Genomic DNA, 20,857 nt, shown 5'->3' on the forward strand with positions numbered 1-20,857 from the left:
TCACATAGAAAATCACATCCACATTCACTGCAGTGCGGCGTTTTAAGCTTCTATGGAATGTGGCAAAAGTCTTGGGACACAATCCAGGCTCCTGTACCATGACAGTGTATCTACATGTTTTCTCATGCTAAGCTGACTGCAACCCTACACATGAAATATTGCTCTTATAATCCTTATTTGATTGGTAACACTAGCCAGTGGAGCCACATCAAAAAACAGTAAACAAACATCGTAATTTAAACCAGCAAGTCTCTTACACGGTTTTATTAAAGTAATGATAATAGAATACAGAATGCTATGAAAAAGCTGTTCATGTTCATTGTGAAAGCTTGTGTGTGTGTGGTGTGCTGGTTTGGCTGAGATGGGTTACTGTTTGGATAACTCACTTCTGTTTGCATGTGTCGTTGATACTCTGGAGCTGCTTCTCGTTGGAGTTGAGCTCCTGCATGAGGTAATCTCTGCGGTGGGAGGGTGCTGAGCGCTGTAGGCTCGTGTGTGTGTCGTACAGGAAGAGCTCGTTGCTCAGCTCGGCTTGTCTCTTTCGCAACTGGCTGGAGGAGGAGTACAACTCTTCTTCTGCTTTCTGATCAGGAAACATATAGAGAGAACATACATATATATATATATATATATATATATACACACACACACGTGTATATATATATATATATATATATATATATATATATATATATATATATATATATATATATATACAATGATCAGCCAAAGCAAAACACTCGCTTTTTGTTTCTCCACTAGAATCTATCTAATCTATCTATGTATTCACAGAACTACAAAGTGCTCTATATGGTTCGTGGGGCTGAAGAAAACACACAATGAGTATACAGGGTCAATCAGTGAGTCAAAAGTCACGGGACACCCTTGTGTTTCAAAAACAAAAGGAAAAGGAAGCAAAAGGGAAAATGTTATATCTGTATACCCCAGCAAGAAATGAGTGAGGGGGCCTATCTTTCAGGCTATGGCTAAAACATATCCACCATCTTGAAAGTCACCATTTTTCATTATTGAAATAAAAGGGTGTCCTCCAACTTTTCACCAACCCTTTAGAAACAAGGAGATTGTCATGACAATTTTCTAGCTATAACAACAGAGTCCACTGCAGATATGTAACACACACACACACACACACTGAAAATTACATTTTGTGTAAAATGTTGATGTTAAGACTGAAATCCAGATAAATAGTATTTTTTCTTTTACATTTAACGAGATCTTGGAACAAGCTGTGTCTCAAGTAACAAACAAATAGTTAATTAAAAACAATCTCCAATATATGCTTCAGTGTGCACATAATTTACAATCAGCAGTCCCTTTAGGCTTCCTCTAACACAGTGGTTCCCGACCCTGAGGGAGCATGACTGGCAAATTTCAGTGTTTTCTTTGCTCCCAACACACTTGATCTAGATAATTAGCCATTTAACAAGCTGGGCTAACATTTGCTGGAGGCTGAGGGGTGGGCGAAATGGCTCTAAAATAATATCACAATATTTCAGGGTTTTTTCTTTTTTTGCGATAACCAGTGATGGTATAGTTACTTTGAAAAAGTAATCCGATTACTGATTACTGATTACTCCTTTAAAAAGTAACTTAGTTACTTTATGGATTACTTGATTTTAAAAGTAACTAAGTTACTTTACAAGTTACTTTATTAGTTACTTTCAGCAGCTGCAGACACCACCTCCCGCCGCCTTAACATTAACATTATAACCAGTTTTGCCAATACTCCCTTTATTGGAAAATGCATTTTTAATAGCAACAATTTATCTCTGTTAAGTTGAACTATTTCCTAAAAAAAATTTTTCCTAATAAAAAAATTAACTTAACATAAATATTTTTTTTATAAAAAATAAAATATGGTCTTTCTTGATTTTACTAAACATAAATAATTGTTTTTATAAAAAAATATATAAAATAAAGAAAGTCTTTCTTGACCTGACATATTTAACACTGTAAAACTGAACATTGAACCTGTTGTTCTCTGCAGGGCAGCAAGGAGTGGTTTTATAAAACAGAACCGTGTATATGGTCTAGACCAGGGATCACATATTTGCAGACTGGGGTCCGGGTCCGGACCCAGATGTTGTCCAATACGGACCCATACCGGACCCAACTACTGAGAAGGATTTAATTCTGACAGTGTTCATTTAAAGCACCGGAACTTTTCTTGTCTTTACGGTATTGTGCGCTCTGCGCCACAGTGAATTTACAATCACGTGTGGTGTAAAATCTTTAAATGCTCTCCTCTGCCAATCAAAATTGTGGCAGACCGCTTCCCTGGCTAGTGAATTGGGACGCGGCCGCAAAAAAAACGCCTCTATAAAGGAGCCCGAGAACTGGCGAAAAACGAAAACGGGCGGAAACTAAAGACACGCCGAGCGCGAGAGAGAGAGACAGGGGAGAAAGCGAGACGCGTGTGATTGGGGAAGAGCGGAGGGGGAATGGGTAAGGGAGCGGTGTGTGTGTGTGTGTGTGTGTGTGTGTGTGTGTGTGGAGGAGATGAGGTGGAGAGAGAGAGAGAGTAACGCACAGTGACTTAAATAAGTAACTTTAATCTGATTACTGGATTGGAAATAGTAACGCGTTAGATTACTCGTTACTGAAAAAAGGGTCAGATTAGAGTAACGCGTTACTAAGTAACGCGTTACTGACATCACTGGCGATAACGATATACTTGGCGATATAGGAAAACTAAAATAATTCATTCATTTCAGGAATATAGTATAATAGAATAACAGAATAATCATAATGTGGCAAAATAAATAATAGAGCATAAAATAATATAAATAATATGGCAGAATATTTAGTGCATGCATATAAACTGCAAACTAAAACAATTATACAATAAATACACCTAAAGCTTCACAGTAAATAATAGACTACTTTTAAGACAGAACAGCCCTATTATCACGATATGGATTTTTAATATCATGATATTTCTGTGTCACGATATAGTGTATATGATATAATATTGCCCACCCCTACTACAGAGCTAGGATTGGGATCATGTGCCATTAAAAGGACAATTCTCAGGATTTCTTGTGTGTACCAAAAATACATCATAATGCGTGGTAATGATTGTGACCGGCGACTTCCGTCTAAAACAGACAAACAGCACTAGTAGAAATCCCATCCCCATTTAATGCAGGAAGAACCACATTCATATTGGATGGATGGGTTGTGACTTGTGACTGTGTGACAATAAAGACAAGTCTGATATTCAGACAAGTGCAGTGTTCTTTAGCTTCTATGGAACATTACAGATGTCACTGGGACAGAATACAAGCATCTGTATTCGAGCTTAAGCCGATGACACAGCAATAGAAAGCCAAGCAGGCAGGCTACTAAATGACCAATAGCAATGAATAAATTAAAAATAAAAAGAGGTAAAAAGATTTTATTTCACGTCATTTTAGAGAATATCTATTGGTCCACTGATCATGACATTTGATCATGTAAAGGACAACTTTAATAACTTCACTTATTTTTGTTTGTTTTGTTGCAATTGGTCTTTATATTGTGTCAAAATGTCACAATGATTGGACCAATAAATATGCTCCAGAATATTTATTGAAATCTTTACTGCTTCCACTAAAAGTAAGGTTTATTTCTTTTCTTCTAAAGTTGCTGTACGGATTCAAAATACATCACCAAATATGATGCTGTGCTCCCCACATGCTGTATTTATATATCACTGTGCATCCTGAGTGAAGACGTATAGATCCTCCAAAATGGTTTTCTTACCTCCACCTGCTGTATGTCAACATACACTAGAAGAGAAGCGAGCTCCAGGCTCTCGCTGTAGCCGTTGTTCAGAGGAACTGAACGGTATCCTGGAAGAGAAAGACGCATCTTAGACTTTTCCTCATTACCTCACACTTGTCTGTAGTTGTTGATCGTGTAGAATAAAAATGCGTGCTAAAACCGTGTGTATAAGACACTTACCTGAGCGAACACCTTTCACAGGAAAGGTAGCCTGGGCGAGGAAGTTAGGGTCAGAGAACATGTCCTCCTCAAAGACAACAAAGCGCAGAAAGCTGAACTCGGGTTCATATACAGTGAAGGTCACAGTCTCAGAGTCACTATCCTGTCGATGAGGCCCGAGCCACACGGGGTTCAGCCCGTTATCATCTGCATAGAAACATCTGTGTCAAAAAACTGTTTTTTTTTTTTTTTTTTCATAGCAGGCCATTTCATGTAGCTATAATTGCATTTGTTTAGCGATGCACTGAATGTTTATTTGGCAAACAAAAATATTGGGCTGGTGAAAAACTGAATAATTTATACAGAAAAATGACTTGTTTATTTCAGGTCATATTTCAGTGTTTCCTCTAACAAAAGAACAGAGGGGAGCAGGGAAAAGAAGTGGAAGAGAACCTGCTAACAGCAGGTTTATGTCATGTTTACTCTCACTTAGCATCACTTGAAATGTTTGGTATAAGTTTACTTTAGCATCTGTTTTTTTGTCAAAAGATTTTGTCGCACGTGACTTAAGTAGCCTTCCTGAGGTACTTTTATGACTAGAAAAGCACTACAGAAGTAAATATTATAATTGCGAAGAATCTTTAATTTTGTTTCAAAGTGTGAACAATCATAATTATTTATTTGTTGCCTCCCCTGCCCCATTTCTTACGGCAAACTGTGGTCTTGAACTTGGCGTTTTCCTTCTGACCACACAACAGCTCGATCTCCACAAAAGGGCTGACAATGCTGCGGCCTGGCTTGGGCAGATGCCTGGCTGCTATCACCTACAAAAAGCAGACACACCGAATGTGAACCTTCACTAGGGGTGTATTTTATTATATACACACATAAACACACATACACAGACATACATTCTTTACATACAGCATATCCTTATTTTTTCCTGTTAGATTTTCCCTCATTGTTTTTAAAACTCATTGTTTTTAAGATATTGACACTTTGCCATCTCTACATTTTTTTTAATCCAATTTGGGCTTGTAAAAAGATTTTGGACTGGATAAGCTTCACATACTAGCAGATTTTTGTGAATTCCTGACCCCACAGTAATGAACGGTGTGCAAAAGTCCCCACACCCTCCATATGGCAAGATGATAAAAATACATTAGTAACTTAAAGCCAACCTGTACTATTGAATCCAGCTAAGAACACTATAAAAAACACCTGGAATACCATAGCAGCTACATTGTAACAGCATACTGAGAAGAAGGAACCACATGAGCTGTACAACCATTTTGCATTTCATTTCCTCTCATTATAGTTGTAATTCAACAACTAGTATAATACGTGCCTAATGATGTTAAATCAAATGAACTAGGGATGGAATTAAACACATCCACATGCTCAGGGCATGTCCAGGAGGGATATAAACTCGACAACTTTTTTCTCAAAATGAGAAATTCTTATTTTTTAACTGTATTGTTGTTTTCCTGCATACAGGCTACACTGTACCTGTATTAAACCTATACGTTATAATATAAGGCTATATGCTACGTTAAGAGATGTTTTAAAGAGGAAAGTGGTTTATAACACGCTGAATAAGTAATAGTACTGTCTTACTCTGACAGACAGGGTGAATTTGACAGAGGTGTTCTCCTGCTGAGGATCATAGCCTTCTGAGCGCATGAGCTCCGGCTGTAGCACGTAGCCTGTGCCGGCGTTCAGGCTGAAGAGGGCACTGTTCAGCTGAGTAAACTTATCTGAGGAGAAAAAAGAAGGCAGAGCTGAGTGTAACAGATTGTTTAACATTAAATATGGCACATTATTTTAGCCTAAAATGAAACCAGTGATACAAGTTAAAAACACAAGCAAAAGATCTCTGGAATGTAGTGTGTAGAAGTAGAAACTCTATCAGCTATGAAATGTTCATAATTCATAATCCCTAAGCTTCATTTGTCATATGTTAAAAATGGATTACCATTGAATATCAATCCCCCTTAACTATAATTAAAAAAATACAAGTAAAAACTTGTATTATTGTTTACTGTCTTATAAGTAGAACATTTAAATTTAAATACTTCTTGTCAAAACTACAGACATACACATACACACACACACAAATATGAACCGCTACAAATTAATGAACTGAGAAAAATTTGGATACAATTTAATTAAACATTTTCCAGTAACATATTCTGAAATCTTTGTTTAGCAAACTGTCACAACAATTTGTACATTAATTATTAATATGAATGACTGCTATAATCATGGTTTGTGTAAGGTTTGTGTAGGGTGCAGGGTTTGATTCCCCTGTCAGGTAATCACACGACACTACAGCAATAATGAGGCTCATAAACCTGCATTCTCCATCCTCCAACCAGGATTTAAATTATGGCTGCACAATGTATCTGTTCAACCTTTTCATCGCACTTTGAATATGTGCAGTAACTACATCATAGAATGTGCAGTGTCATGTAAGGCAAATTTAACACATCAAGTACAACAAAAAGAAAATTTACACTTTTACACCTTTCTTATTTTACATAAAATATTACCAAATATTTACCAAACACATATATATATATATACAGCTCTGGAAACATTAAGAGACCATTTTGCTTGGCATGTTCTCCTCCACCAGTTTTACACATTGCTTTTGGATAACTTTATGCCACTCCTGGTGCAAAAAGTAATGATCAATGGCTTCTGATCATCCATTTTCCTCTTGATTACATTCCAGAGGTTTTTTTTAATTTGGTCTGTTATTTTCTTCCAGGGTTCTCCTATCTCACTCACCAGCAGTTTGAAAGTTGAGAGCTACCATGTGGCAGCCGTACATCCACAGCGGGTACGGGTCGAAGTTGGAGGAATCCATTCGCTGAGGTTGGGGGTAGATGCGGCTGAGTGCTTTGCGGTTATACCTCAGGTATTCATTCGGCCTGTGCTTGATGGGGACCTTGTTCTCCACAAAGGAGCGGACCTCTTTATAGGTATAATTATCTGACAGGAGACACAAAAAGTGGAAAACTCTTGACAGTTGATACACTTATGATAGTTAATTTTGCGTCCTTGTCTTGCTTAGTTCACTGAAAAGCACACATGAAGCAAATTAGAGACAAACAAAAAATGGTCATACCAAAGCTTTCTTTATCTTTGCTGCGGGGCTGACAGTACACAACCAGGTCTGACATCTCTTTGGCCACCACATTTTTAGATTCCAGTTCTTTTTGCTTGTTTTTCTGTGAAAAGTAGATAAACGCATGAGATATATAATGGCTCTAAAGTATTCAATGTGTGTAAACCAGTGCACACAGCAAAGTAAAATTATTCCACAACCTTTCGTCTATATGCTACCTATTTGTCTTCAGGTGTGTTGTTAATAAAAAAAATCACACCAAGACTCCAGCGTAACTATAATCCACAATATATGGATTTTATGCTTTTGTTAATGTAGCTGGGAGATGGAGAACATACATTCGTTTGGACATATAAATTAGCTATAATAAAACAGTATGCAGGTATTTCATCTTAAAATGAATGTAATGGTATAAATGGCGTCTCTGTCATTGCATATATTTCTTTCACATTCACTTCACATCCAATAGAGGGCACTCCAACAAAATCTGTACCGACTGCAGTGGTGTAAGTGAATTACACTGCATGTATGGCCATGAGCAAAAAATACAGCATGTGACATCATGCTCTGTCCTAAGGTTAGCTAACATTATTGTTACCTCGAATTTTTGGTTCTCCACTCTCTGGCTGATGTCCCAGGCCACCTGGTACCATTCATACAGCTCTTCTGTGGTCTCTGTTGCCAAGTCAAAGGGCAGCATGTTCTCCTTACTGTCTTTATGCTGCAGTGTCACCACCACAGGCCTGCCATGCTTAGCTAAACGCACTGCGGGCAAAAAGAACAAGTACAGACTCTCAGTCCAGAAGAACATGAAAGCTAATTGAGATAAGTAGCTTCGATTTCAGACAGTTTTCTTATATGCACGTCCTGCTTTGAAAGCATCTGAACCACAAATTTATATCTATCCATCTTTCCATGTTACTAGCATCATTTTAATGATTTTCAAAGGCCTGTCACAATAACTATTTTGGTTTGGATGATACACTTTTGAATATATAATTGTGTTACACTATGTGCTGTACTATTATTAAAGAGAGAGGACTTCACACTGAGAGTAGTGAAAGCTGTTCAACTACATATGCATTCCCTAAGAAAAATACTAAATCTATCTAGAACAAAAAGCTTTTAGGCACACTATGACAGTTTTGATGCTTTTTAAACTAGAGTATTGTAATGTGCTGAGTTACTGAGTTTAACTGAGAGTTTTAATGGAGATATTCAACTTCAACAGCGTGCAAAGAGGAAACGTGCCATCACATGTGTGTGTGTGTGTGTGTGTGTGTGTGTGCATTACTATGTAAATGTTTGTGTGAGAGAAAGAGAGCATATACTTCAGTTTAAATAAGGTAATCTACCTTCTAAACTCAAAAGTAAGTGTTGCTGTGTTCTATAGCTACATAAAACTGCTAATGCATCACCAGGCTCTGTTAATTTTGTCACATGATTAATTTGCACAAAAAAAATTACATGTTAAAGTTTCCTGATTAACTGCATGCGTTAATGTTGACAGCCCTAAAATAAGCACTAATAAAATAAAATAGCTGTTTTTGACACACAGACTCATTCATGCTAATGTGCATTCATTAACATATATATATATAACATATATATATATATGGTCATGTCCATATGTTGTATTATAATGAATAGTGAAATGCTGCTTTTGTTTCAAACTAAATTACAAAAACTCTTACCAACATTGCATTTGGAAATGTCCACCACTCCCTTACATAGATCACCCAGTGGGTTATCTTCATCAATCTAAAACAGATACAATTTTGACATGCATTTATACGGCTTTACAAATAGCCACATTTAGATCTATTCAGGTTAACTCTGCAACAAAAGGCATGGCTTGTGGCTCACCAGGTCTTTAACCTCGGCTGCAGAGGGGTTAGCAATCTCTTCTACATAGTTAGCAGGAAAGTAGAGCTGCACTTTCCCACCGTAGTCCCCTTTCCACCTGTGGGGGTCATCAGAGAGAGAAAATTAGAAATCCTTGCTATTAATGATTTATTAATCATCATTATAAGATAATATCCAAGGATATTTACGTAATAGATTTAAAATAAACCCTTTAAAAAATTAACAGATTATCCAGATGTCATTATATGATTAAAGATAAAAGGAAGTGTCTTTTACCATCCATTGCTCTCTTTGGTAACATTGTGGATCACAACACCTCGGCAGAAGTTGAGCTCATCTGGCCGCATGGCTCTGTAATCATAGAGGGCTTTCACTGTGCACTTTGTCTGTAGAAAAACATATGAAACATATTGAATACAAATTATTACATATCTGCAGCAACACGAAACTTTAACCTTCGTAAAAATAAGAAGGCTTTCAAATTTTTGAGCTGTAAGAATTTCATTGTATTTAATTGTAGTCCAAGCCTAGGCCATGCATGAGGCATAGAGCTAACTGCTCACTTGTAGATACATGTGTTATATTGATTTTGATCATAATTATGCTTTTCATACAGTTGTTTTGCGACAATATTAGGTAAAAAGCATCATGCATTTGAATGAATTTAAATAAATTTGAATTGATGTGACAACTTAAATTCTTGCTAAATGAAACAAAAAACATACAAGGCCACTGACAAGGCAAATTAAGGGTGGGTGATAGGACACGCTGAGAAGCAGCACAGATGTAATACAGCATATAATCCAAATACACTCAGGCATGACACTGCTGTATTAGCCGTGGCTCATTTCCCCTTTAGTGAAGATCCATTTCCTATCTGAGACACAGAGATAGCAAACAACCCAGTTTCCTCTTCAAGCTGCTGCTAATAATGCAAATGACCTCTAAAAGCGCCTGTGCGTGCATGTGCCTACCAGAGACGGCTCGATTTCATTGGCCTCCACATACTGCTTACTGTCATAAAGCGAAGCAGATTTACACTCCTGCAAAGACAAAAAAAGAAAAAACATCAGAACAGGAATCTAGAGTGCTGGACAATAACTCAGTTTCAATAAGTGTCATAATAGAAAATGTTCCAGTAACCCATTTCTGATATTCTGGTATACATTATTTCACAGCATCTGTCACTGACTGACAACTTTCTTTAAACAATTTTAACATAAACCTACCTTATTTTTGGATAAAATAATATTAATATGTGTACAGTTCTGATTTTTATTTCATTTTATTCCTGTAGTACTTTTAATTATATTCTCATTCTCATTTATTGTTCATTGTACCTTCTTTCGTAGTGTAATGTTTGTCAATAGTACATGCAACTATCAACAAATAGTGTAACTATGTCATACATGTGTTGCTCTCACCAAGCCAGATTCCTTGCGTACATGTTGGCAGATCTTTAGGATGTGTAATAACATAAATTAAAATTGAACTAAAACATTTTTCAGGCAGTTTTCAGTAGTTACATCAACTGTGGTCATTTTTCTGTGATTGTTTTTTGTTCATATTAATATTATAAATGTCTCCCATTGCTTGGAATTAAGATGTGTATTTGAATATAAAATTCAGTCACATCATCCTGTCATAGAGCAGGAAAAGCCCTAAAATGTGCAGGACAGGGTGCTTCAAGGACCAGGACTAACAAACACTGGCCTAAACGCTTTTTAACCCTAAAGATCCTCCCAAAAAGTACATAACTTGCAACAACCTTTTATCCCCATTTTGATATTTTGTATTTTGGACATAATGTGTCATACATTAGGCAATTTTTCTTTAGATTGCATTAAAATTCCATTATGAATGGATCAATATCAAAATTTTAATATGATTTAAAATGACAAATAAAGGTATTAAATTCCTTCTGATGTAAATTTGGTAACAACAAATTGAATTCTTATATATCAGTAGTTTTCAAAATAAAAACTTGAATGCAATTACAACATTTTAAAAAAGTCTGGAGCCTACAATAAAATGTTAACTAATCAAGCCCATCTTTAGATGAACACTGAACACTAAACTGTGAAATCAGGTTTTGAAACCTGAGATCTTTCCACATAAGCACTGACCATGCTGAAGCGCTCCACTAGCTCTGGTGTGACGGGGTAGCGGAGTTTGATCTTGCGGTACAGAGGCTTCTTGCGGAAATAGTTCACCAGCTCCACTAAGCTCTCAAACTCACTGGAGGTCCCCAACACGTACATGGGGCCGTCTTTGTGGATTCGACAGTGCTTGACCATGTCTTCACCTCTGCAGTAGCACAGAAATAAAAAACAATGTTCATTTATTCAATTTAAGCCTAATTATTTCATTATTGTATTTTTTTCAATAAGTGTTTTACATGCTACTTCTGAAACTATTTGTAAAAACAATATAATGACAATTAACTAGTCTACACAGGTTGTGAAAGTGTATTTTTTTTTTTTTACTTTGCCATCATTTGAATCTAACAATCGTTGTTTATATTTTGTCACAATTTCATGATGAGTGGATTGATAATTTCAGAATTACTTGGAATACAATCTTTTTTACTCACATTCCACTGAAAGTTAAGAATTATTTTTCTTCCCATGTAAAGATCCAATATTGAAGATAAAAGATGTTTGTGCAACAGTTATGGTACACTTCTCAAGCCTGCATGATCCCCTTAATGGGATAACGATGGCAAAGATAATCATATTCAACAGTTTGCGTTGGATATAGATGAAATTTGGCCTCCATATTTAACCCACTAAAGAGGACACAGTGTGGGTTAGGGACCCTGATCAAAGGCTGAAGAGCCCAACATTACAGCTTGTTGAACTTGTGTAGCAAACCCACAATCATGTCAACAATACCCTATTGCTCTACTGTAGATATATATATAGTACTGTAGTACTGTATGTGTACTATATAAGTACTGTACATCTCAGAATAATAAGTGCAGTAGGTACTGGATGTGTCAGAATGAAATGCTGATGAGGGTTATGATGTCAGAAAGGCTAAAACAGCAGCACCTGAAGGTGATAGCGTAAGTGTCTGGTTCTTCTCGCTGTCTAATAAGGAAAGCTCCATCTCGAGGGATCCTCAGCAGGTAGTCTTCTGCCTCACCTCGGCTCAAGTTACTGTAAAACCACCTGTACAGCAGAAAACCACCATTGTTAAAGCCCTACTGTAACAATGACCCCTTTGGAAAGTATATTCAAATCAGGCCCCTGGGAGTGTATTAAAATAGACTTCTTTGGTACCGTTAGTCAAATGTGTGTACACTGCCAGTAATTGTCTAAAATTACAGCGAAACCTTAACAACTACCTGTCTTATTATAGAAGTGGGATGACGTAGGATTGTAATGATGCCATACTGTATATTTTTTTCTTTTTGAGTGTGTAATTAAGTAACTAAACCTTGACCATTCGATTTGATCAAACCTAAACACATACTGGTGACATATTAAGGTAAAATTGCTGTGTAGGTAATTTAAAGACAGATTTTTAAAAATTCTGTGGGGAGGTCTGGATGTTGGATAATCACCACCCTACCTCATCCACAACTTCCCACCATAAACATCCCCATCCCCATCCCCAACCATAAGTACCGGATTAAGCTCTATCATTACAGAGAACAGAGGCTTTACAGACCTCTAGCTCATGCCTGGGCCATGCTTTAGGTACATGTTAATATCTGCTTCAGAAAGTCCTATTATATTGGAAATACTTCTCTATAGGGACAATTTCACATTTGTAGCCTCCATTTTTTTTAGCATGGTATGTTACATGAATCTCCACAGTAATTCCTCACCCCTCCTGAAGGTGCTGGTTGGGACGAGGTACAAAGTCGGTGAGGCGCAGGTTAAAGTCGTGGCAGCGGAGTGGGTTCTCCCTGTAGTGCTGGATCAGAGAGTACACACTAGGAAAGTGCAGGTTGTCCGTCAGGAAAAACACAGTGTGACCGGCATCGGAGGCGGAACGGATCCGGCAATGCTGAACTCTTCCAGTGCGCCTTAATAAGAAACACACACATAAAAACACACGCAGGGCATGATCTTTACTGCTTTACACCAGACCCTCTGATTCACACAACTATATAAAATTCATGAAAGCAGACTAAACTCTTACTCAAGTATTAAGATATTGTAAATATAGGGCCCTATCTTATACCCTGTGTAAGGTGTGTTGCGATGCTCATTGCTACCGAAGCTCATTGCTACCTTACTCCACGTATTTACACACCTTGCGCCTGCATCGTTTAAAAAGCAAAGACGCCTGTAAATACAACTCTGAAAAAAGGGGCCACATAATAATTAAGAGTTTCTTTGATTTTACCAAATTAAAAACCTCTGGAATATAATGAAACGAAAGATAGATGATCACAAGCCTTTAAACCAAGCTGAACTGGTTGAATTTTTGCACCAGGAGTGGCATAAAGTTATCCAAAAGCAGTGTGTAAGACTGGTGGAGGACAACATGCCAAGGTGCATGAAAACTGTGATTAAAAACCAGGGTTATTCCACCAAAAATGTATTTCTTAAAACTTTATGAATATAAACTTTTTTTTTTTTGCATTATTTGAGGTCTGAAAACTCTTTTTGTTGTCTGTAGTTTATAGAATAATTTATAGAATAAAACAACAATATTCATTTTACTCAAACATATACATATAAATAGCAAAATCTGAGAAACTGATTCAGAAATTGAAGAGGTCTCTTATTTTTTTCCAGAGCTGTATATCCCGTATACCAATGATATCAGATAAATTAATAAGATATCTCACTGAATAATGGGAGCAGATAAAAAATGAAGTGAAGATCAGTTTACCGCTCATAGTTCTTATTAGTTAAAGAATGACAACTTTACCCTTCAAGTTTTTTTTGGTTTTAGATTTCAATGCAGTTTATATAAGGTAGTTTTATTGTGTTTTTTACCACTTTACAGTAAGACAGAAAGGCTTTTATATGATAGGGAAAAGAGAATAAAAGTTTGTTTGTACCAGAAGGAGAGGGTACAGTCAGTACGGAAGGTGTCGCTGTCCCGCACAAGAAATGTTCCGTCTTTGCCTCCAGACTCGGCGCAGAACTCCTGCAGCAGCCTCTCTGCAGTTTGCCTACCCTCAGACAATTTTCCGTGGAACCAGGGCTCAGACTGGTGCAGTTCTGTACCACTCTGTACCTGATAAGAAGAGTACATAAGCTACCTTTTAGAGGCTTAGAATAAGGCCCAATCCCAATTTACCCCTTGGCCATAACACTTACCCCTAAACCTTCTTTTCAAGTGTAACCCTTTCCCTATGAGGGGAAGGGGTGAAATCCTCCACCGTAAGATTTGGACAACCCTTCATGCACCCGATACGTCATCAGGAGTGCTAAAGTTTAGTAACTTAGCTGCTGGTTAAATAGTTAACTTTAGGGCATTGCATCTGTTGAGCCATTTAAGGTTGAACGGGAAAGTTAGCTAGCTACTGAGACAAACTACTAGTGACCTTTTTTTCTGCTTGTTATGAAAAAATTCGGCCAAAAAACATGGAAACTACACATTAAACTATGGTGATATAGTGCTAATCATCAAAAAGGAAAATACTTACATTGGGAGGTTTCTTTGGTCTCTTGTGCTGCACCATCTTACCAGTGATTCTTATATCGCTTGGTTTAAAATGTGCCTCTAAAAAACCTCGGTTTGAATGGCTAACAATCCCTATCCCTATCCTTTCAGCCCCTACCCCTCCAACCTAAAAAGAATCGGGACACCCCTACCGCTTGGCATGCACACACAAAACAGAGGGGGAGGGATAGGGGTAAGTGGTGGGGTCAAGGGGAAAAAAAGATTAATACAGACATCTAAAATTACTGATTTTTTTTTTCCATCAGCCACTAAAATTCAGTTTTGCCATGTTGTATATATAACTTTTAGTTCCGTAGATATGAAATTGCAAAAAAAACAAGTATAAGTAAATAAAAAATAGAAATCGATACATTTCAAAGACTTAAAAAGAAAACTGCTGCAGATAAAGATCCTCTTTATTTTGTTGGAGTATTACCTTCCCAAGGTCATCATCTGTCTCATTCTCCTCTGCATAGTATAACTTGTTTTCTGAGAGCACGCAGTAGTTCTTATACCACTTCTAAAAACACACATAGACAACAGTAACACACAAGTTATCACCAACACTGGTAAAATAACACACAAAATTAAACACATTACACAAACGTTACAAATGCATTTATTCAGTTCTGTATAAACCTAATGGATAGTTTTTTCTACATCCTATAATAGTTAATTAAACACTGAAAATTTTGCTCTGAAATCCACAAAGAAGAACGTTTTGAAGAAGAACGTTACTGTACCTGATCTATTGGGTCCCAGATAAACAGCTCACCCTGCTTCTCCCCTGAGTGTAGGTTTCTTTGACCAAAGCTTTCACCAATATTCAATTTTTTATGCTGTGTAGAAACATATGAGCAGATAAGAACAAAATACCTATAATATGTACTATATATACCTACTATAAAATTACTATAGTGTATATACAAAGTAGTGAGATGCCTGATCATTCATTTTTTCTTAACAAGAGTTTGTTTTGAGTGTATTCTTTTGTTGTAGTATTGACTGTTTAGAGAAGGCTTTTAACTACAAGCTGGAGCTATGCTGTAAAGATCTGATTCCATCCAGCCAAAAGAATATTAGCGAGGCCAGCATGGGTGTTCATCACCTATACCTCATCCCCAATTCATAAATCACACCAAAAGTTTTTAGAAGGAGCACCATTATCTATCACCAGAACTAGATGCATTCATTTAAAAAAAAGGCATGTCCACAAATATTTTATATGACATTTGGTGTATGTTCAAACTGTTGCAATTACGTATCCTAAATTGAATTATACAATTCATTAGCTAGAATCTACATGTTTTATTTAGCCCAATAAGGCTAGTGTGTGCACTAGCACACTGTGTAAAGTAATCAATCTGCTGATTTGCATTCTTATCTAATGACTGAAACTCACACTGAAACTAATTTCATTAGACAAAGGAGCCTTTGAACTGTGTTACTCAACTAATAATCTAATTTGAATTAAATAAACAGATGCCTGCTAAAACAGGTCTACATTTAAAGTTAAAGAAAAATGGAAATGGTACTGTAGCCGGAGGTCAGCAACTAACAACTAACAACGCATAACATTCCATTTTTATATGGAAGATAAGGCAATTGGTGTCCACCTTGAGGATGATCTTGCCCCTCAGCTGATTGGGGGAGGGCAGCTGTTCGGCTTCAAGTTCCACAGGATCAGAAAGCAGCTTGTCCTGGAAGACTTCTCTGAACACTTGTGCCATCAGCTTCTGCTGCTTCAGATCACAGTGCTCTTCTATAGACAGAATCAAGGGGTACCTAGCCAGAGCAGCACTTAAGAATAAATATCTATACAGCACAACTCACAACAAAACAAGAAAAGTCCAAGTAGGATAGATAGATATACTTTATATATCACTATATCGGTCAACTCACTCAGATGCTACAAATGCATGGTCATTGATGGCCTTCACTACATCTCTAAATTTAATCTTTGTGGTTCTTGTCCAGCCGTGGTATATAATGGGCTCATCTGATGGGCCATTCCAGCAGTCCACTGAATGAACACAAACAGAGCAAAGTTATGATGGTTGTGTGGAGGTTCCTAATTCACATACTGCTATCCCAGGACTTTTGGCGTATCAATAAACAGTACTCTGCAGATGGTTTAAGCATGTTATAGACAACAAATGAATCCGTTTGTGGAGGCACTTTGGTCAGCAACAAGATAAATGGATTGTACTTTAAAATACAGTCTAATGATGCTAGATCACCTTTAATATTAATTACATGCACCTTAATAATAACATAATGTTAATAATAATAATAATAATTATTATATTATTTATTTAAAACAGTTATAATATACAAATAATAAGAAGGGTCTAAATGAATGCTGGACAATTAAGAATAAGGTCTAATTTAAAGCTAATGTAAAAAGATATGTTTTTAGCTTTTTCTTAAAAATAGTAACAGAGGCTACTTGACGAATATTTATCGTTAATGTGTTCCAGATTGATGGCGCATAAAAACAGAAAGCCGCTTCTCCACTCTTTTTGTGTTTTATACAGGGGATCTGGAGGAGTTTGTCAGTTGATGACACGTGTTTAAAACACGATGGAATTGGAACATATTAAATCAGCATTTCAGAAATGTATGAAGATGCTAAACCATTAATTGATTTAAAGACTAGTTATACAATCTTAAACTTCTTAAACTTCTTAAAATTCTAAAAGAAACAGGTAGCCAATGGAGGAAAGCTAAAACTGGTTTGATATGGTCCTGAAACCAGTACCCCTTAATTTTATGAATGCACACTCTTGTGCAATATTCCAACAGGACAATGCTCATCCACATGCTCATCACCAGACCAATCTCCCAAAACTGTACATTAATATATGTGGGATGCTATATATGACGCAACATCAACACTCCACTCCTACAGCAAAATCTGCATAGGATGGATTTTTGCAGAACACCATTAGGAATTTCTATAACTCCATGTTGTGTTACACAAGTGTTACACATGCATTACATACTACTTCTCTATGTGTAACACATATTGGTAAGTCTTTTCTTCCCGCTGAATCCCACTGCTATATGGCATTTTCTTATGCACACAATTAGGTTTTTGCTGAAGAGTTTTAAATACTTAACATAGTATAGGCCAGATAAAGGCCAGATCTTTTTAATTCTAACTTAATATAATTTACAATTGCTCAAAACTTGTGCACAGTACTGTATCCTATGATAGCGATCCGCCAACAAGAAACAACAGCACTTATTCAAAGAAAAAAGGAGAACTAAGTTAACTAACACTCGACACAGCGGCAACCCATCCTCAGGCAGCGCACATAGGCCTCTGTTGAAGACTCGCTCCACACCTGGTCACCAGTCAGATAGCTGTGAAGAAAAAAAATAAAAACGCACATCACACACTTTCACAGGAAGTGCATCAAAAGAGGAAGGCAGTAAGTGTGTGTGTGTGGTGTGTGAACATGCAGTGAAGCCATACTGACGTGTTGTGGGAAGAGTTGATCCAATAGTGAGACAGAGGATTGTTCATATCCAAGCTTGACAACTCTGAGAACTTCTCATCCCAAATGGAGTTCTCTTTGGAGAACAGAAAGTTGAGGAACTTGAGGGGAAGTTAAGGGAAACAAAAGAAATGAAAGAGAAGGTAAACGTTAGCATGCATAGCTTCTCCAAACACAACCACACTGGTGAAAGCCCCCTTTAATACAAGTGAGTTCTTGTACCTCGCCAACAGTGAACTCTGGGTCATTGGTCTTCCTCATGTTGTCATCGATGAAGGTGGTCATCAGCTCTCGGACTTGATTCATGTTGTTAGCCCATGTCTCCTTCAGGAGTGAGAGATGAACAGGCATGAAAAGATTTACATGAGAGATCTATAACATTAGCATAATTACATGAAGAATACACTACTGTTTAAATGCATGTGAACACCACTTCTAATAAATGCTTAAAAAAACTTTAAGTAGCATCCACTGCTGAAGGGCACACAGTTTGTTTGGTACCTGTACATATGTATTGCCAATAATATAGGACTTTGATGGTGCTCCATCCAATACTTTTGAAGGGGATGGATGACCTTACTAATTCTAATGCAATCAAATGCTCACAGCAATGTTCAAAACTCTCATAGAGAGTTTCTCTTTACAGTAGAAATCATTACTCTATGAAAAGCAGCATAACTTGCTTTTAATCAATTTTGGAAGAAACTAAAAATGAGGGTGTCCCAATACTTCTGTCCATATAGTGTAGATTACTATAAATATTGTACAGAAATACTTACTTTTTGCTGATAGAGAAGAAATCTTTGAAAGTCAAAGAGTAAAACTGCAGAGGAATCTGGTCTATCTGTGTTACTAAAGAAAAAAAACACACAGAACTTACATTAAACATTGCATTTGGTACAATAATCAAACTAATGATCATCTGCACTAGACAATCTCTCTTTTGTTAATCAGATGATTGTTCTGTTTTATAAGAAACATAAAGGACTACATCTTACCCCATGATGAAGGCACAGGTCTCCCTTTTGAACTCATCCAATATCTAAAAAATAACACGCAATATAAATAAAATTAGATGAATTCCAATTAATTCCGGCCCTAGTAGCCAGAACCACTAGTGCTGAGAGGGTGAAGCATAACTGTTTTCCACAATAGTTTGATCTGCTGCTAATGCAACATCAGTGTAAAGCTGAACACACTTGTGTAATTTTTGTAGGTTTTAAGTTCTCAATCCAGGTACTGGAGTAACACTACCCAGAATATTGTAGTGTTTCCATGTTCTGACACCTCAGGATGGGCTTGGTACTTATGGCACTTTTTGACTAAATGGTACCTACACTCGACTCTTTAAAATAAAAGAATATTCGCCTTTTTCGCTTTTTTCAAGTTTGACAACTGGAATCAAGACTAAAATGTGATTTGTAGAGTTTGAAGAACACTGACTGATCAAAAAGAAAAGTTACTCTATGCAACACAAAGATACACAAACCAAGAATCTGGAACACAATCCTATGTAAATTGTTACTGAGTTGTTTCAAGATATTAGCAACAGTGTTTTTACTATGCCAACAACAACACAGATTTCAGGGAAAATGAACAAGGTAGTAGGTACTAAAATGTCAGAAGATGTTCTTTTTTTTCTTTTTTTTTTTTAAAAAGGTGTGGTGAGCTTCATTTATCTTTTTAACACTGCACCTGACAAACATTTACACATTTCAAAGAAATAAAAAAGCTATAAATGTGGTAATTCAGCTGTAAAAAAAATCACTTCTCTGTGTTAAAGGCTACAGCTTATTTCAATGTTGGTTTACTACTGACATTCCTTCTCTGTTATTATGACTTAATCATTGTCTAGAAAACTGGACCTTGCTTTTTAAACAATGATTTATATTTTAAAGGTTTTGCCAGTTTAGTATTTTAGCAACACTTACCATTTTCTGGTTTTCAAATATTAAATCATTGTAGAATTTGTGAAACTGCTCAAAGTCAAGAACATCTTTCTTCCCTCCAACAGCCTGAAAAGAAGACAGAGACGTAAAGTTCATTTTTAAAATATTTTTTGAAATTTATACTTTCTTAATTATTTCTTGGCAAGCTGGTTAGGAACTGAAAGGTGGTTTAATGATTTTTTGAGTTGAATGATGGTGGAATTCATAGCGTGTCACTACCAGAAATTTCTCCTTTAAAAATCTCCCTCCAGGAACTTTAAAGTTGATCTGAGGCAGCAAAGACTTGACCTCCTTCAGAGTGATGCTACAGACAGAGCACACACACGGATACTTGTTATTTATGATATTATTTACTTACATATGACAGGAATATTGTTCTCAATTGAAGGTCTATAACGTGGATGAATCTAACCTGTTTTTCTTTGTTGAATCAACAGAGTACATCTGCTTTCGTAGCCAACTATAGAGGAGAAAAAAACAGTGTAAAATAGATGACAGAAGAGGACAGACATAGACATAGACAGAAAGATAAAAAAGAAAGAAACAGTCTGACTGTGTGCTTTTAAAAATATACAAGGTCCCACTGAGTAGTACCTTTCTATAATCTCTGGCGTATGAGCCTGTCGTGTCTCTTGTCTGAGCAGTTCCAGTCCTGTTAGCCATTTCTCTGCATCATCTACTGTGTCAGCTGTAAAAAAGCACATCAATTCATGTTTAAATTGAGCTCAGGTCTATATTACACTGTACACTGTTACATGATTTTGTCATTTGAAAACTGTAGAGGAATCCTTTAAGGTGCTTTGAGGATCCTTAAAGAAAAGTATTATAGA

General features: G+C 36.7%; 1 protein-coding gene across 4 annotated transcripts in view; it reads right to left on the minus strand.

The window, feature by feature from the left end:
* plcg2 (phospholipase C, gamma 2) overlaps nucleotides 1–20,857 on the minus strand; it is a 33,517-nt gene that overhangs the window by 1,112 nt on the left and 11,548 nt on the right. For all 4 annotated transcript variants that reach the window (XM_022679586.2, XM_022679587.2, XM_022679585.2 and 1 more), the window contains 29 exons: nucleotides 20,622–20,715; nucleotides 20,440–20,487; nucleotides 20,247–20,331; nucleotides 20,010–20,093; nucleotides 19,077–19,120; nucleotides 18,858–18,930; nucleotides 18,301–18,402; nucleotides 18,061–18,179; nucleotides 17,859–17,944; nucleotides 16,478–16,598; nucleotides 16,192–16,360; nucleotides 15,319–15,414; nucleotides 15,012–15,095; nucleotides 13,968–14,146; nucleotides 12,780–12,980; nucleotides 11,998–12,117; nucleotides 11,071–11,251; nucleotides 9,919–9,987; nucleotides 9,221–9,330; nucleotides 8,945–9,041; nucleotides 8,773–8,839; nucleotides 7,677–7,843; nucleotides 7,079–7,181; nucleotides 6,739–6,942; nucleotides 5,563–5,702; nucleotides 4,655–4,769; nucleotides 3,967–4,152; nucleotides 3,766–3,854; nucleotides 387–583 (listed from right to left, as the gene is read on the minus strand). In XM_022679586.2, coding sequence (XP_022535307.1) covers nucleotides 387–583; nucleotides 3,766–3,854; nucleotides 3,967–4,152; nucleotides 4,655–4,769; nucleotides 5,563–5,702; nucleotides 6,739–6,942; nucleotides 7,079–7,181; nucleotides 7,677–7,843; nucleotides 8,773–8,839; nucleotides 8,945–9,041; nucleotides 9,221–9,330; nucleotides 9,919–9,987; nucleotides 11,071–11,251; nucleotides 11,998–12,117; nucleotides 12,780–12,980; nucleotides 13,968–14,146; nucleotides 15,012–15,095; nucleotides 15,319–15,414; nucleotides 16,192–16,360; nucleotides 16,478–16,598; nucleotides 17,859–17,944; nucleotides 18,061–18,179; nucleotides 18,301–18,402; nucleotides 18,858–18,930; nucleotides 19,077–19,120; nucleotides 20,010–20,093; nucleotides 20,247–20,331; nucleotides 20,440–20,487; nucleotides 20,622–20,715 — 3,430 coding nt within the window. The remainder of the gene's footprint in view (nucleotides 1–386; nucleotides 584–3,765; nucleotides 3,855–3,966; nucleotides 4,153–4,654; nucleotides 4,770–5,562; nucleotides 5,703–6,738; nucleotides 6,943–7,078; nucleotides 7,182–7,676; nucleotides 7,844–8,772; nucleotides 8,840–8,944; nucleotides 9,042–9,220; nucleotides 9,331–9,918; nucleotides 9,988–11,070; nucleotides 11,252–11,997; nucleotides 12,118–12,779; nucleotides 12,981–13,967; nucleotides 14,147–15,011; nucleotides 15,096–15,318; nucleotides 15,415–16,191; nucleotides 16,361–16,477; nucleotides 16,599–17,858; nucleotides 17,945–18,060; nucleotides 18,180–18,300; nucleotides 18,403–18,857; nucleotides 18,931–19,076; nucleotides 19,121–20,009; nucleotides 20,094–20,246; nucleotides 20,332–20,439; nucleotides 20,488–20,621; nucleotides 20,716–20,857) is intronic.

Source organism: Astyanax mexicanus, chromosome 9 (genome assembly GCF_023375975.1).
Source record: "Astyanax mexicanus isolate ESR-SI-001 chromosome 9, AstMex3_surface, whole genome shotgun sequence".
NCBI classification, from domain to species: Eukaryota; Metazoa; Chordata; class Actinopteri; order Characiformes; family Acestrorhamphidae; genus Astyanax; species Astyanax mexicanus.